Source organism: Camelina sativa, chromosome 15 (genome assembly GCF_030686135.1).
Source record: "Camelina sativa cultivar CO46 ecotype springtype chromosome 15, ASM3068613v1".
Taxonomy (NCBI): Eukaryota; Viridiplantae; Streptophyta; class Magnoliopsida; order Brassicales; family Brassicaceae; genus Camelina; species Camelina sativa.
Genome location: NC_141894.1, coordinates 26428207 through 26444115, shown reverse-complemented (window position 1 = coordinate 26444115; position 15909 = coordinate 26428207). Strand labels below are relative to the sequence as shown.

The following is a 15909-nucleotide window of genomic DNA, read 5'->3' as shown; positions in this document are numbered from 1 at the left end:
GAGTCTACCCATTCTTGAGTGGAAGTGGGATATGATCACTATGGATTTTGTGGTAGGTTTGCCAGTGTCACGGACCTATGATGCTATTTGGGTCATTGTGGGCTGGTTGACTAAGTCAGCACATTTTTTGGCCATTAAGAAGACTGATGGAGCAGCGGTCTTGGCTAAGAAGTATGTGAGAGAGATAGTTAGATTGCATGGGATGCCAGCGAGCATTGTGTCTTACAGGGATTCTAAGTTCACTTCGGTGTTCTGGAAGGCATTTCAGGCAGAGATGGGCACTAAGGTGCATATGAGTACAGCTTATCATCCCCAGACAGATGGACAGTCTGAGAGGACGATCCAGATGCTGGAGGATTTGCTGAGGATGTGTGTGTTGGATTGGGGTGGCCATTGGGCAGATCACCTGAACCTGGTAGAGTTTGCTTACAACAACAGTTATCAGGCGAGTATTAAGATGGCTCCTTATGAGGCTTTGTATGGGAGACCATGTCGTACACCGTTATACTGGACTCAGGTGGGGTAGAGGAGCATGTTTGGTGCTAGTTTTGTTCAGGAGACCTCAGAGAAGATTCAAGTTCTCAAGCTGAACATGAAGGAGGCTCAAGATAGGCAGAGGAGTTATGCTGATAGGAGGAGGAGAGATCTTGAGTTTCAGGTAGGAGACAGAGTGTATCTCAAGATGGCTATGTTACAGGGTCCGAACAGGTCATTGTCAGAGACTAAGTTGAGTCCGAGGTACATGGGTCCGTTCAGGGTGATTGAGCGGGTGGGACCGGTAGCATATAGGCTGTAGTTGGCTGAGGTTATGCGTGCGTTCCACATTTCGATGTTGCGGAAGTGTCTCTATGAGGGAGAGCAGGTGTTGGCTAAGATTCCTGAGGATCTTCAGCCTAACATGACATTGGAGGCGAGACCAGTGAGGGTTCTCGAGAGGAGGATCAAGGAACTTTGGAAGAAGAAGATTCCTTTGATGAGAGTCTTGTGAGACTGTGATGGTGTTGAGGAGCAGACTTGGGAGCCTATGGCGAAGATGAAGGCAAGGTTTAAGAAGTGGTATGAGAAGTAAGCCGCGACTTGAACTTGTCTAGCTTGGTCCCATCTGTAATCCGTGGCTGGAGTGGGAATGGAGTATTCCAGCCCATCTCTCTTGTTTACTCGGTCGCTTGGGGTGGTTGGTTGTACGACTCAGTAACAAGATGAGGTGGTGCTCGGGGTACAAAGTTTCCGTGAGGCGAGGTTTTTGGAGGAAAGTTCCTGAAATAGAGGTTTCCAAAAGTGGAAAGTTTCCAAAAATGGAAAGTGCTAAATATGGAAAGTTTTACGGGAGTTAGAATTTGTCCATTTTAGCGGAGAAGAGCCTTGGAGGGGCTTGTGTATCCTTATCGGCGAACTTTCGAGTCAGTGTGCCCGTGAGTGGCGGTCTTTTTAGACATTGTGTGGCCTTTGTGGCGGGCTGTTTAGCTGTGTGTGGCCTTTGTGGCGGGCTTTTTAACCATTGTGTGGCCTTTTTGGCTGGCTATTTAGCCAATTGTGTGGCCTTTGTGGCGGGCTATTTAGCCAGAGTGCCTGTTTAGGCGGTCCTTCGGGGTAGATGGTCTTTGTGACGGTCCTTCGGGACGAGTGGCCTTGGTGGCGGTCCTGTTTAGGACATTTGTTTGGCCTTGGTAGCGGTCCTGTTTAGGACATTTGTTTGGCCTTGGTGGCGGTCCTGTTTAGGACATTTGTTTGGCCTTGGTGGCGGTCCTGTTTAGGACATTTGTTTGGCCTTGGTGGCGGTCTTGTTTAGGACATTTGTTTGGCCTTTGTGGCGGCCTTTGTGGCATGTATATGATCCTTGTGTGGTCATGAGGTATTCCAGTGAGGGGATATGTGGTTGGTAGAACATTGAGATGTTTTACGCAAGCCACGGGAAGGAAATCTGGATAGGGATAAGACTCAGACATGTTCAGAATTTTTTGCTCGCGGCTCTTGGAGGATTTAGGTTCTTCTAGTACTGCCATATTCAAAGACTTTGTGGCTTGGGAGTATGGTTGGTATATCGACTTCGGATGACGATTCGGGGACGTGCTGTAGGGTGGCAACCCGAGAGACGAGTTTGAATTTTTCCTTATATATATTTCGGCATGCGGGCTTAGGCCCGATGAGGAGCCAATATTATGGCATGAAGACTAAGGTCTGATGAGGAGCCAATAAAAACTCAAGGTTTAGGCCTATGAGTAAAGGAAAGTCCAAAAGTCGAGAGCAAATGACGCCTGGAGCGTGAGTCTATCGCCTAGAGGTGATCTTCTATAAATCGGTCGGAGGAGTGTGGGCCGTGGAGACGGCTGCACGGGAGTCCTTGGCTGATGGTTGTTCGAGATTCGAGGACGAATCTAGATTGGTGGGGGAGAATTGTAACATCCGTGAACCGAATCTCGGTTTGGGAGTTGCATCGGTCGATGCAGGTTCAAGTTTCTGCGATTTGACTTAAGTCAAACACTGCGTTTTGGACAAAGGGAGAAAGAAAACCCTTAAGTCGTGTTTTTTGTCTCATTCGACGGATTGAGCCGTTTTTGAGAGAAAGCGAAAGAGAGTAGAGGTTCTTGAGTGTTCTTGGTGATTTTTGGAGATTTGAGGCTGTTCCTTTAGAGATTTGTAGCTGGGATCGTTGTAGGAGCTTCCTAGAAGTGTTTTCTACTTGTGTTTAGGTTCAGATTCGTCTTGGCAAAGGTAAGTGCAGGACCATGGCTTATCTAAGCTAGAGAACTCTCTAATTTGCTTGTTGTGTGTTGTTAGACTTGTTAGAATGATAATTGGGACGTTAGGAAGCTTTCTTGTGGCTTGGGATCGAGTTTTGTGGTTGGCATTGCATCGGGGAAAACACGATGCTTGGCATTGCATCGGCCGATGCATTTCTTGCGTCGGTCAATGCAAGTGCGAGGACGGCGCGTAAAACTCTAGGGTTTTCGTGTTATGTCGAGCATGCGTCGGTCGATGCAAGTGTAACTTGCATCGGTTGATGCAGCTTCTGTGTCGGTCGATGCATCCCCATGTGGTGTCGGTCGATGCATGTTGGCGTCGGTCGATGCAGAGTCCTGGTTTGTCATTTGTTGTTTGTTGACTGTTGTTTGATGGTTATAGATGACTCTATTGCTTGTGTGTATAGCCCAGTAGATGAGAGAATTGCCTTATTAAGTGTTTATAAAATACTCATGCATTGCAATATGTGTTTGTGGTGCAGGTAAAGGCAATGTGTGATCGTGGTATTAAGGCGATGAAGAGGAGGATCTTCTAGGGACTCGATTGGATGTTGTCTGGCATTGCTAGGTTGCTAGAGTTGAGTCATTAGAAACATTGATAGGTTGTTGGTTTCATGTTTTCTGATGATTGGTTATTGGATATGGTTTATGTTATAATATTGGTTATTATTGGATATTTATTGGTATTGTCATTCCGCTGTTGGGTGTGATTGTGATTATGTGGCTAGTGGGTATGAGACCACTAGTTGTAGTTTACTTATTATATTATAATTATTATTTATTTTTTTTTTTTTAAAAAAGGGGTCGGTCCTTTCAAATTACAATTTTTCGTAGTACCTTTTCGTAAAAATTTTGTTTTCTTTTTTTTTGATTCAAACGGTTGTATATGTTTTTTTTTGTTTTCGTAGAGTTGTGTCTTTTCACTATATTTTATTTATGTTTTTTTCATCACAACTTTTTGTACTAATAGGTGTATCTATTTAAATAGTCATGTTTTTTTAACTCTTTTTATATTTGTCTCTTTATCAGTAACTAACAAGTTTGTTGAAACAAATTTTCCATTTTATGTTGAACCTAAATAATTGAATATTAATATCTAATATTCAACGTTACAGCTCCAGCTTACAGCTTTTCTGTACAGCTTTGGATACGTTACCAATCAGACCCTATAGCAATAGAGAAATTTAATACAACTTAATATATAATTTACAGTTGCGATTTTTCGTAGTATTTTTTTGTAAAAAAGTTTATTTTTATTTGTTATTTTGTAAATTCAAACAGTTGTATATGTTCATTGTAGAGTTATGTCTTTTCACTATATTTTATTCTTTTTTCATCACAAGTTTTAATTATAATAGGTGTGTCTATTTAAATAGTTATGTCTTTTGAACTTTTTATATATTTGTCTCAATAAGTAACAAATCATTGTTCGTTGAAACAAATTTTCTGTTTTATGTTGAATCTAAATAATTTGAATACTAATATCTAATATTTAACGTTATAGCAATATAGGAATTTAATAAAATTTAATATAAAATTTACAATTGCGTCTATTTATTGTAATTTTTGTTAAAAACTATTTTAATATTTAAAATTTAATTTATTTTGTTTTTAAAAGTTGTGTATTTTAATTTTAATTTTTCGTTGATACAATTTCAATCATTATTAAATATATTTTTAATTATTATTATTTAATAGAAGTTATATTTATTCGTTACAACTATTAATTCAATATTTTCATTTATGATCATTTTGTCGTAATGATTTTTTAATTGTACATTTTTACCATAATTCTTCATAAAAAATTTTATATTTATAATAATTTAAATAATATATTTTTGCTAATATTTTTTGTTATAAGTTTTCATTTTAATGGTTGTGTTTTTAGTAACAGTTTATGTTTAATTTTTATATATTCAATTTCTTTTATTACATTCAAATGATTTTATAATGTATAATTTTAAATTTTAATTTTGATTTATTTTTTCTAAAATACTTACCCTTTATCGCGAGGTCTGAATCCTGGTAAATTTTAGTAAAATAAAAAAATTACATCATATGAACTCAAACTATTAATGTAAGGTGAACAATTTATAAAGATGATTCAAAAAGGGAATACTAAACCCTAATAGCTTCTTCTTCCCCGATTCTCACCGTTGTCTCCAGCTCTGGCTCATTGGTTTGGTGAGTTGACTAAGTCTATGATCTCTTTAAATCTCAAGTTTTTTTTTTGTTTTTTTTCTGTAAATTTCTTGTTCCACTCTTCTTATCCGATAACCCAGTAAGTCATTTTTCCCAGTTTATTCAATCTCAAAATCGAAGCTTAGGATCTTTGGAATACGAAAGAAATGATCTTTGGGTTATTGTGTTTATTGTTTATGCTTTGGGTTACGAAAAGTTTCAGTCTTTTTTTCGATTTTGTTTTGTTGCGGGATCTGATAAAGACTCTTCCTTTTTTTTTTTTTGGTTCAGGATCCGAAAATTAGTGGATCATCACTTGGATCTCGAATCCTTCCGTCTACTCAAAGGTGAGTTTTTTTAGTTCTATAGAAATTTAGAAAGTATGGGATAAGGTGTTTGGGAACCCCCCTGATATAGTGATTATAATAATGATATGATGATGATGTTTAATGGTGTTTATATTGATATGATGATGGCCATAAATAGGGATAATGATTCAGGGTTTAGGGGTTTTAAAATCTTTATTGTGTTATGATTGATATTTTGATGAGTTGTTGTGTTATGTCTGATGGTTAGTTATCTGAATAGCTGTCCTTTGAACTGCATTGGCCACCCTATGGAGTATGAACTTTTCATGGTCCTTTGAATGTTGAACATGATTGCTGGTTATTAGAATAACCGGTCTTGGTAAATTGTTCAGAATATTAAAAGCTGGGACTTATTTTTCAGACTTTTCGATTTGGTTGCTTATTTCTTTAACTGTATTCGTTATGAAGCAGCCTTCTTTCGTTAGTGTAAGTTGTATGTGTCTTCCTTTATTAGTGTTTTGTACATTGTTTGAAGTTGGTGTTTTAGTCTAGAGAATTTTCCCCTGTAGGTGAGTATGAATAATACCAACTTTGTTTCTAGATTTGTTAGAGCAAGACCCGGAAGTGTTTCTTTTATGTCTGACTTCTTACAGATTTTGGATCTTACTGATTTGGATCATTTTTGGTTTATCATTTGGTTGTTTTGCTGGCTGGCTAACAAGGATATTTTTGGTTCAGTTAATAATAACATAGGTCAAGACATTTGTCATTGTGGTTTCAGTTTTCTAAGTTATTATTGTGTGTGTATACTAGATCATCCCCATCGGACAATCTTCTCCTCCGTAGGACAATGTCGGGTGAGTAACGCGGACACACACACACACTTGTTGTTTTCAATCGATAAAAATGGCGCAGAAGCTTAACTTGACTCATCTCCCCGTCCCTCCGGTCACTCACCGCTCTAGTTTCCCCTCCACCTTCACCTTCGGTGTTGCCACTTCCGCTTACCAGGTCTCTCTCTTTCTCTCCCTTTCACTCTCCAAGATCTGGAGTCTTATCTTCTTCTTTCTAGTTTCTGCTTCGTCTTCTACTCTTCTGGTGTACCAATTCCTTGATTCACTTTGCTCTTCTGGAAAATGTTGATTCCGGAATTGAAGTACGAAACCGATTTTAGAAGATTAGATGTCTTTGTTTTGAATGTGGTTTGAACTTTGTGGTTACGAATCAGATTTTTGAAGATGCTTCACATAAGCTGTTTTGTACAAGCTACAAATCAAATTAGAATAGCTTTGAATGAGCTAAGCATTATCAATGGTGGTTTTGTAGATTGAAGGAGGCTGGAATGAAGGTAAGAAAGGGCCAAGTATATGGGATAAGTTCACTCATCTCGAAGGTTTGTGGTTTCCTTCTCAGCTTATCTATCCTCATGTCAAATGATGAAAACTAGGTAGATTAACACTGTTTGTTTCCTTTTATTTAGGGAAGATTCTTGATGGAAGTAATGGTGATGTTGCTGTGGATCATTACCATCGATACAAGGTTAAGAAATGTTTAGAGTAAAGTATAGGTATATGGATCTTCCTCTGGTCTGCTGGTTTGCTTATAAGATTGTTTGTTATTCTAATAATTTTGCAGGAAGACATTGAACTTATAGGACAATTAGGATTCAGTGCTTACAGATTTTCCATATCCTGGTCTCGCATTTTCCCTGGTATGTTCAACTCTGATGGTGATTTCTTTATGTTCCCCAATCACAGTGTAGCACATGTTGTAGTTGTTGACAATGTCAAGTACATATTTCTTTGCATGGGGAAGATTATTTTTATCATTCTTGTATATGATCATGAGGGAAATTCTCGTTGTTGGACTTCCTGAATAATCTAAACGTTTGACTGGAGGGCATATTGTCTTCTGTTCTAGATGGCTTGGGAACTGAAGTCAATGAAGAAGGCATTGCTTTCTACAACAATCTTATCAATGGACTTCTTGAAAAGGGTATTTACTCTAAACTGAAATGAGCTTTTTCATCTTCCTGTTAATGATACTCTCATGAGATGATTCTACTGTTGCAGGTATTCAGCCGTTTGTAACTCTATACCATTGGGATCTCCCATCACATCTCCAGGAAGCAATCGGAGGTTGGACAAATAGAAAAATTGTGTAAGCAGTAAACTGTAATGGACTATTTCAATATATGTGTAACATCTTCGAAAGCATAATTACAATTACTTTTAGGAGTATTGTGTATAATCCCTCAGAGGGCTAGTATCTTTCATTCTTTCAGTCTTATTCTATGAAGCCTTCCTCTACAATCTCTAAAATTAGGAATGCAGCACTTTAGAATTTATTGTTTTGACATTAAATTTTTCTTCACGTGCAGCGATTATTTTGGCCTGTATGCAGATGCTTGTTTTGCCAATTTTGGTGATAGAGTGAAGCACTGGATCACATTAAATGAACCTCTTCAGACCTCGGTGAATGGACACTGTATTGGTATATTTGCACCTGGAAGAAATGAGAAGCCCTTGATCGAACCATATTTGGTTTCGCATCATCAGATTTTGGCTCATGCAACTGCTGTTTCCATATATAGAAGCAAGTACAAGGTAGCTTTTTGTTGTAATTAAGTAATTTTGTTTTATTTACGTGAACCATGGTTATGGGAAGATGCATCAAGGGTCGTTATTTATCAGTGTGCTTTTGGGTTTATATATATTAATCTAGGAAAGCCAAGGTGGACAAATCGGTTTGTCAGTTGATTGTGAGTGGGCTGAGCCAAACTCAGAGAAACCAGAGGACAAGGTTGCTGCGGGTAGGCGAATTGACTTTCAACTTGGATGGTAAGTAGGATATGCATTGAATGTTTTCTTAATCGTTAAGATTTGGGATGGAATCGTATTGCTGATGTGTTGAGGCATCTCTACAGCTTAATATGCCCACAGCTGCACCTATAGCTCTGTCAAATTTCGTAGTATATAGATTTCTGTCCTCTAGTTTAGTAGGTTATGATTTATGGGAGTTGCTCCATTGATTTTATATTTCGTAATGGTAGGTAGTAGAGATTATGTAATCCATTTATTCTGCTGTTTCCAAGGGTGCTGTAAAAGTGTAAATTCTTAAATAGTCGTTGAATCTTTTGTGTACAGTTTTCTCTTGGTAATTAGTTGAGAAACCCTGTATGATAGGTCTTTCATATGTTAAGGTTGCATAGATGATGTTTGTGTGTTTGAGAAAAGTGATAATATCAGACCCAAAAATTTGGGATTGCTAACTCTGCGTCAAATTAGTTACACACCAAGTATAAATCATTCCTTAAATAACAAATTAAAATCCTTTGCAGGTTCTTGGATCCTTTGTTTTCTGGAGACTATCCTGCAAGTATGCGCCAGAAACTTGGAGACAGTCTTCCTAGATTTACTCCAGAAGAAAAGGAGTTAATGCGTCAGAACTCATGGGACTTTCTTGGCCTAAACCACTACACCTCGAGGTTGATTTCTCATGTCTCAAACATGGAAGCTGAAAGTGACTTTTACAACGCACAAGAAATGGAGAGGGCTGGTAACAAAGACAAACACCGAAATTACTTTTACTACTAGCATCTTCTTAATTACTTCTTAATAATCATTCTCTCTTCTTTTCTGTGCGCAGTTGAATGGGAAAATGGAGAGCCAATAGGTGAAAGGGTAAGCACTCTTGTTATAGTCTCCGCTAAATCTAATGACTCTATTAACTCTTACGCACATGTAATAAAGACAGGTATGCATGAGCTAGTAATCAACTTAACACTGTGTTCCAATTACAGGCTGCTTCCGATTGGCTTTATGTTGTGCCTTGGGGAATCCGAAAGACTTTGAATTACATCAGCCAAAAATACAACCAACCTCCAATATATATTACTGAGAATGGTATCCTATCTTTATATTTCTGTTGTTCAGTTTAATATGGTACAGTGCATAGTTTGTTAAGAGGACCGGAACAATTTCGTTGGCATTTAAACAAGTAATATTTATGGTCATATCGAACTTCTATTTTATTTATCCTGAGGTTTAAATCTCTTGGTCCAACACAACAGGTATGGATGATGAAGATGACGGATCTGCCTCTATTCATGATATGCTCGACGATAAGCTTAGAGTTGCCTATTTCAAGAGTTACCTTGCCAATGTCTCTCAGGCTATCAAGTGAGTGAATATTTTTCCCTTCTTTCATATGTTTACTAGCAAAATATACGTAGGAAACAGAGATATAGGCAATTTGTAGAAAACTATCAAGTAATTCGCATTATACATTGAGGTAATAACAGTGTAAGCGTTTTGTAAATGGTGAAAACTGAAACAGAGATGGAGTGGACATAAAGGGATACTTTGCATGGTCGTTGCTGGACAACTTCGAGTGGGCGCAAGGGTACACCAAGAGATTCGGTTTGATATATGTAGACTACAAGAACGGTTTAACCCGTCACCCAAAATCATCTGCGTATTGGTTCATGAAATTTCTGAAAGGTGATGAAGAGAACAAAGGTAAAAAGGATTGAAAACAGAAAAAGGAAAACCAAAGCTACTACTACTTCATATACATGAATTCCATTGTGATGTTATAACTTTTGTACCAAATAGATAAATTAGTTGGTGATGATGGTATAGAGCTATAACAAACCTTATGGCCTGGGCTACTCTTTCGTTTCAAACACATTTTCTGATATGTTTCGATCTTTTTTCACCCAACATATGCAAACTCAAGTACGTTGTTTTTTCTTCTTACTCAGGGCGTTTCACATGATAAGATTGTTAATATTATAAGAATCACTCGAGTTCGACTGACTTAAAAGATGTGTAGATTTACTGGTTCTAACAATGTGTAAGCGGTAGGTTGATAACGACGTTGGTAGTGATTGAATGAAAATTACTAAGATTTTAACTAATTAGTTTTCCAAAACTATGCTGTCTACATAAATAGTAAAGAAAAATTCAAGTGTTAACTATGTAAATATTATGTAAAACTACTTGATCAATGAACATATTCACTCTTTGCTTAGTTGATTGATCGACTTATCAATCAACTGTCGTTAGCCGATGAGGAATGTCGTTGTTGCTCTCCGCCATTACCGTCGGGTGTCAGCTTCTCCGGGTAAGTACACTTATCTTCTTTTTATAGATCTTCCATTTGACTGCTAGTTTTGATTTTATTCGGTATAGAAATTGTTGGTGTGGATGATCTTTAGTAGTTAAATTTCTGAATTTATGTTTTGAGAGTCCACTTGATTTTACTGGATTTCTGATTATCAAAAGAAACTGGACTGTTAGTTTTGTAATGTTGATTACTCTTTGCTTTGTAATCCCATGGTTGTACAAGCTTTTGCTAGATCAGGTCAAGGTTGTTGAAGACATGTATTAGGCTTATATGATATGATAATGCTGCTGATAATTTTAAGAGTGAAGGATGATGGGCTCTTAAGATAGACAAGTACATGGGTTTTCACCATTCCCAGCTTGGTTCCTTTCGATTGGTTTGTGAGAACTGCTACAGAATCAAAATCAAAGTGTCTGAGTTTTGTTTGTTCTTTATGCAGTTGCTTCTTACTGTTAAGCAATGTCATGAGAAGGATATATGTCATGGTAATCTTTGATAGTTTGTGAGCATATGATCCTCACAACGATAACTCTAATCATTTTTTTCTTTCTTTTACACAACGATGTGTCCTTTTAATGTTCCTAATTACAGAGTAAATGGAAATTGCAGAAATAAAAATAACAATATTGTTCTTAGACACATTACTTTCATAGATTTACATGGATTTGTTTTCAAAATGTTCTTAACAAACAGCATCTACTCGTATACATGAAGTTCTAGATATATATATACACATAACCAAAAGGAAAGATCTAGAACTAGTTGGGGTATTGGAAAGATCACCAAGGAACAAAACGGTCCATGAGAAGACAAACAGTGAGCTCAGACATAGTTGCAGCTTCATGATCTTTCTCTCTTAATGTCTTTTGTTTGTTAAGTCCTCTTTCTTCTTCTGATCCTTGTTGTTGTTTTGATACAAGAGAGGATGTCTTGTTCCTTTCCATCAATGGGATTCTAGGGTTTATCTTCTCACTCATCTTTTTCATCTCTCCCACCCAAACCTCCATAGCTTTTGCCATTCTTCTTCTTTTTTCTTCTTGCTGATCTTAATCTCTAATTATGAACGAGAGAGAGAGACGCATGTGATGCTTTATGTAGACAATGAAATGAGAGGGGTTTTTTGGTATTTTTGACTTACAAAACCATGGTTAAGTTTGATTGTTTTTCTTCAAATAATTGTGTTATTGACACGATAGTATGGACATCTGGTGGGTTCACACTTGGGGACCGTCCACTAAAGGAAGAGTTGTCCTTTTGGGATATGTACATAGTTTTCTAATGGCTTGGACTTGGAGGACCAAAATCATCAAAAATATCTCTTTCGTCTTCGTGAAATTTCCACGTTTTGAATATGATTTAAAGTAAAGAAAACATTGTTGTTGTGAAATTTCAACAACCGACCTTAGTTCAGTTGGTAGAGCGAAGACTGTAGTTGTTAGCAACAGATGTTCTTTAGCTCTCTGGTTCGATTCAGGCAGGTTGGATTTTATTCTGGTTCGATTCAGGCAGGTTGGATTTTATTCCTATTTTTGACAAAACTCAAAAGGGTAAAACTGAAAATCATTTCTTTGTGATATTTCTAGTGACGTGTCGTTAATCTTATTCGTTGCAATGGATATGGTCTTCGGCCCTATCCAATCCTAAATGAATCTTTCTTATCTTTCTTTCTTTGAAATGATTGTAATCTGAGCTGGATTGATTTGAATTTTCAACTCTTATTATCTGTTTCTTCGTGAATCCATTGTTCCCTAGTTTTTGTTTTATTGAACAAATGTTGAATAGTATAACTATCGACAACTTGTTGAAATTGAAAATGTAATATGCAGTCAGTGTTCGAGCTAAATGATAACTGATGGTGTTCACACTTATTATGAAAACATAAACAGATACTGAGATGTTATTTCCTACTTACTGAAAAAGTCCGAAATTATCAACTTTAGGTATTTGATTAATGAGCTAAATCATCTCCTCGTAATAATTGGAAGAGTAAAGAACAACAAAACGCTCTCTATTCTCTAGACACTAATATCGAGGAACCAATTCTGAGTATCTCTTCCGACGCCGGTGTAGCTCTTGCTCACCGGTGTTGGGACCTCTTCACCTCCACCCTCCTATCTGTTATAGCCTCTTTTGCTTATTTAGATTTTTTCCCGTTTAATTTTCTTTTTTGGTTACAAATCCCCTCATTCCGTTTAGATCTCGGCGAGATATCAATTGGCAAAGATCAAAAGCGCAGGAGACTTCCGGTGAACCCCCTCCTCCTTTCTCTGATTGCTTCAGCTGACAAAAAAGATCCACAAACAGCCATGCATAACTCCAGATCTGCTTCCCCCTGGAAAAGCTTATTCTGAGGCACCGAGTTTAGCAGACGAACTCCTCTCTGGAACATCTGCTTCTGCTCACCCGGTGGAGACGACGACGGCACATGGCGTCTCCTTTTTCAGGCAAAGCTTTATTCCTCCCAAATACGGACTGTTTTTGTGGTCCCCTGCCCTAGCCACTGACCCATCCTCCGACTTGCTCTTGTTGAAGCCTTGTCCACCAGAGATGTCCCCTCTCTTGCAAATCTATCAACCATCTTCGGACAACCGCCGCTGCACACCCATTCCAACTAGTGAGAAAAGCGTTTTTCTGTTGGTGGGCTTTGTTTCTTTTGCCGGCATGTTAACACTTCAACAAACCAAGCCCACAACTAAAAATTCCAGGTTAAACTTTTATGAATCCTTTCTAAGGCCCGTCTCATCACTTCCTCGTTTTGCTTGTAAGGGCAGAAGTTGCCTACATTGTATCTCAACAGTTATGCGTTGGGCCCATAAAGATCAATTCCAACCCCTGGTTCAAAGCTTTTCCCCGACAATCACTCTATACCGAAGCTCTAGGCTTTTGGGAAACTTGCTTCTGGTATCAGACCAAATCTATGGGGTGAGAAAGGACAGCATTATGACCCCGCTTCTATGGAGCAGTGGTTACCGCCACCTCATCAATCTCCTGAGTCCATATCCCGTGTTCTCTGAGCCTTACCATGTTCAATCTATCTTTATCCGGGAAAGAGCCTATTCTTTGGTGGCTCCAACTCTAAAGCTATCCAGTTCCAGGTACGGTTATTTAAATCTCTTGTTGACATCAATCTCTAGCCAATGGTGTGGTCAAGATTACGTACTCTATGATTGTCATCTGAGTAGTAATTCATCATTGTTGCTTTGGTGTCACTTGATATCACTAAGAATCCTGGTAATAGTAACCCTTTTGGCCCCGATCTTTGAACTCTTTTTCTTGAATTTCTATGGTTATTGGATCCTGAGTCCAAGTTGTCCGAGTTATGGTTATGGCTTTGGTTTGTTGAAGGTCACTTCACACCACCCGACAATTTTACCAAACAGTCTCAAGCACCAGAGCATCCCAACCTTTGCTCGAAACCTAGTCAAGCTTCTACTTTGTGTAGACCTTCTCAAACCGGGGGGAAAGTTCAGTCTTGACCCTTTTACTAACGCCAACATGTCTCATGACAATGGCAATCTCTCATCCACTGATTTGTTCATGGAAGAGTCTGTCGACAATCTTGATCTCACATGTACCAAGCTCCTTCCAAGATCTTGGCTCAAAGCTCTCAAGAACTTATTGCCGATTAATCCTATCTTTGTTGTATTTCATTTGTATTTTGGCATTGGGGAATGCCTTTTCATTGTGTCTTCTAAGTTATGCTTGTATGAACCTTACCTCATTTGAGTAAATGAATGCAAGTGGTTTGACAAAAAAAAAAAAAAGAAAAAAAAAAGGTATTTGATTAGTGAGAAAATTGAAGTCGACCAAAATGTTCTAAAGAAGAAATCGCTTAGGACTCTCTTTTCCCTCTAGAGGGCTCGACCTCTATTGGAAAAGCTGTAGTATACCGGGAAAATTTCTGTTTTCGCCGGATTTGATCAAATATTTTCTGTTTGAGAGAGTAATATTCACTAAATCTTTGAAGATCTTGTGACAAGTTTAACCTAGGTCTTCAACTTCAGCAAGCCGCCTAAAGTAAATCTCAGAATTCCACTCGCTTTCTACCATTGCTTACGGGTGGAAAAGAACTGCAACCGATGGAGTATGCTTTAGATAGGGCTTTACAAGAGATGTCTCTTGATGATGATCAGCCGATCATCATACAAAACCTACCTCAGTTCAGCTCGTATGTTTGGAATGAGCGAAGCATTATCGGGAAGCTGTTATGTCCTGAAAACCAGAAGATGTCAAGTCTAATCCACAAGATGCCGCGAACGTGGCGGGTGTACAGCCGTGCAAGAGGGATTGCTTTACCAAATGATATGTTTCAATTCATATTTGATTCTGAAACAGATTTATCCATGGTGTTGGACACGGGTGCCTGGACCTTCAATGATTGGAGTGTCACCCTGGAGAGATGGGTGGAAAAGCCACCAGAAGACTACTTAAAGGTATTGCCAATCTGGATCCGATTAAGAAACATCCCGGTAAACTACAACACGGCGGATACTATTAAGGAGATTGCGGGGCATATTGGTCGAGTCACACATGTGGCCTTTGATCTGTCAAAACCTCTAAGTAAAGGATATGTCAGTGTTAGGATTTTGTTTGATGTGAGTAGGCCTCTGAAGAATTCTCGGGAATTACAGTTACCATCAGGGGAAAAGGTATCTGTTGGCATTGAGTACGAAAGGATTCGGCGTAGATGCTATCAATGTTAGAGGCTTACTCATGATAAAGAAAGATGTCCTTTTAATCCGGTCAATCGACAAGTATTAGCTACGGGAGGGGTACAAGGAGCTTCTTTAGTACCAAGCCGGCTAGTCCCGAAGATTAGCAAGGATGATCCTCTGTTTGGTGTATTGACAGATGCGGATGTTGGTATTGATCCAACCTCAGGTAAACCAAAAATCGCTAAACTTGTTTTAGATGAGATGCGTCAATATCTCTCGGTGGCTGATCCGCAGTTAAAGAAAATCCATATAGAGAGAGTGCGACAATCTGTTTGGAACCTGGCGGGTGATACTGATGGTCAACAGAGACTTTTGCGTCTTGAGGCCCCGCCTCTTTTCACTACAAATGTGGATAAAGGGAAAGGACTGGTTTTTAATTTTGAAGGTTTATCTACTGTTAGTTTGGGAGAAGCTCACTCTGTGCCAGTGGTGAGGACAGAAAGTGCTTTGGATCGCCTTTCTCTCCCAAATCATTCCCCGTCTGTGTCGTATGCCACAACACCACTGCTTAGGTTAGGATCTACAGAAGTGAGAGATAACTTCTCTGCTGGTACTACCGGACCTAAACCTAAGCAAGTGAAGAAACGACAAAGACCAAATCAATGGAAACGTAAGGCACAAGCACTTCAAAACAAACCTGTGTCTGTTTCAGATTCTGATGAACTGTTATCTTCAAAGAGAAAAGCTGCAAATGAGGCTGTAATATCATCAAAACTTGCCAAACAAGGTGATGAAACGTTGGTTCCACATGAGGAACCGCCGACTCAGTTATAAGCTTCATGAGCTGGAATTTTCAAGGATTGGGGGGCACCTTGACAATTCCCACCTTGCGGG

At 38.6% G+C, this 15909-nt stretch overlaps 4 protein-coding genes across 6 annotated transcripts; 3 read left to right on the top strand and 1 right to left on the bottom strand.

The window, feature by feature from the left end:
* Positions 1–4710: 4710 nt before the first annotated feature.
* Positions 4711–9931, top strand: LOC104748735 (beta-glucosidase 42). 3 transcript variants are annotated; one of them, XM_019236808.2, is made up of 15 exons: positions 4711–4925; positions 5214–5269; positions 6044–6241; positions 6557–6623; positions 6711–6769; positions 6866–6941; positions 7151–7225; positions 7303–7390; positions 7611–7836; positions 7955–8070; positions 8571–8788; positions 8879–8913; positions 9033–9135; positions 9303–9411; positions 9569–9931. In XM_019236808.2, the coding sequence occupies exons 3-15, from the start codon at positions 6137–6139 to the stop codon at positions 9762–9764; spliced, it is 1473 nt and encodes a 490-aa protein (XP_019092353.2). In that variant the 5' UTR covers positions 4711–4925; positions 5214–5269; positions 6044–6136; the 3' UTR covers positions 9765–9931. The 3 variants fall into 3 exon arrangements, with proteins under 3 accessions (XP_019092353.2, XP_087344097.1, XP_087344098.1); XM_087487971.1 differs by having other exon boundaries at positions 4868–4920; XM_087487972.1 differs by having other exon boundaries at positions 4912–5022.
* Positions 9932–10972: 1041 nt separating this feature from the next.
* LOC109129315 (uncharacterized) lies at positions 10973–11379 on the bottom strand. Its single transcript, XM_019237214.2, has one exon. The coding sequence runs from the start codon at positions 11377–11379 to the stop codon at positions 11140–11142; it is 240 nt and encodes a 79-aa protein (XP_019092759.1). The 3' UTR covers positions 10973–11139.
* Positions 11380–13159: 1780 nt separating this feature from the next.
* Positions 13160–14086, top strand: LOC147927145 (uncharacterized). Its single transcript, XM_087487326.1, has one exon. It carries the CDS (start codon positions 13160–13162, stop codon positions 14084–14086), a length of 927 nt encoding a protein of 308 aa, XP_087343452.1.
* Positions 14087–14439: 353 nt separating this feature from the next.
* Positions 14440–15849, top strand: LOC147927144 (uncharacterized). The gene is made up of 2 exons (XM_087487325.1): positions 14440–15009; positions 15064–15849. The coding sequence occupies exons 1-2, from the start codon at positions 14440–14442 to the stop codon at positions 15847–15849; spliced, it is 1356 nt and encodes a 451-aa protein (XP_087343451.1).
* The last annotated feature ends 60 nt before the right edge of the window (positions 15850–15909 follow it).

What these genes read in the sequence shown, in the direction of transcription:
- LOC104748735 (XM_019236808.2), top strand. Translation starts at nt 6,137, where the DNA reads ATGGCGCAGAAGCTTAACTTGACTCATCTCCCCGTCCCTCCGGTCACT. An exon ending in ACAAGAAATGGAGAGGGCTG is followed by an intron (nt 8,789 to 8,878) that starts GTAACAAAGACA and finishes TTCTGTGCGCAG; the next exon opens with TTGAATGGGAAAATGGAGAG. An exon ending in AATATATATTACTGAGAATG is followed by an intron (nt 9,136 to 9,302) that starts GTATCCTATCTT and finishes CCAACACAACAG; the next exon opens with GTATGGATGATGAAGATGAC.
- LOC109129315 (XM_019237214.2), bottom strand. Translation starts at nt 11,379, where the DNA reads ATGGCAAAAGCTATGGAGGTTTGGGTGGGAGAGATGAAAAAGATGAGT.
- LOC147927145 (XM_087487326.1), top strand. Translation starts at nt 13,160, where the DNA reads ATGCGTTGGGCCCATAAAGATCAATTCCAACCCCTGGTTCAAAGCTTT.
- LOC147927144 (XM_087487325.1), top strand. Translation starts at nt 14,440, where the DNA reads ATGGAGTATGCTTTAGATAGGGCTTTACAAGAGATGTCTCTTGATGAT. An exon ending in AGTTACCATCAGGGGAAAAG is followed by an intron (nt 15,010 to 15,063) that starts GTATCTGTTGGC and finishes TATCAATGTTAG; the next exon opens with AGGCTTACTCATGATAAAGA.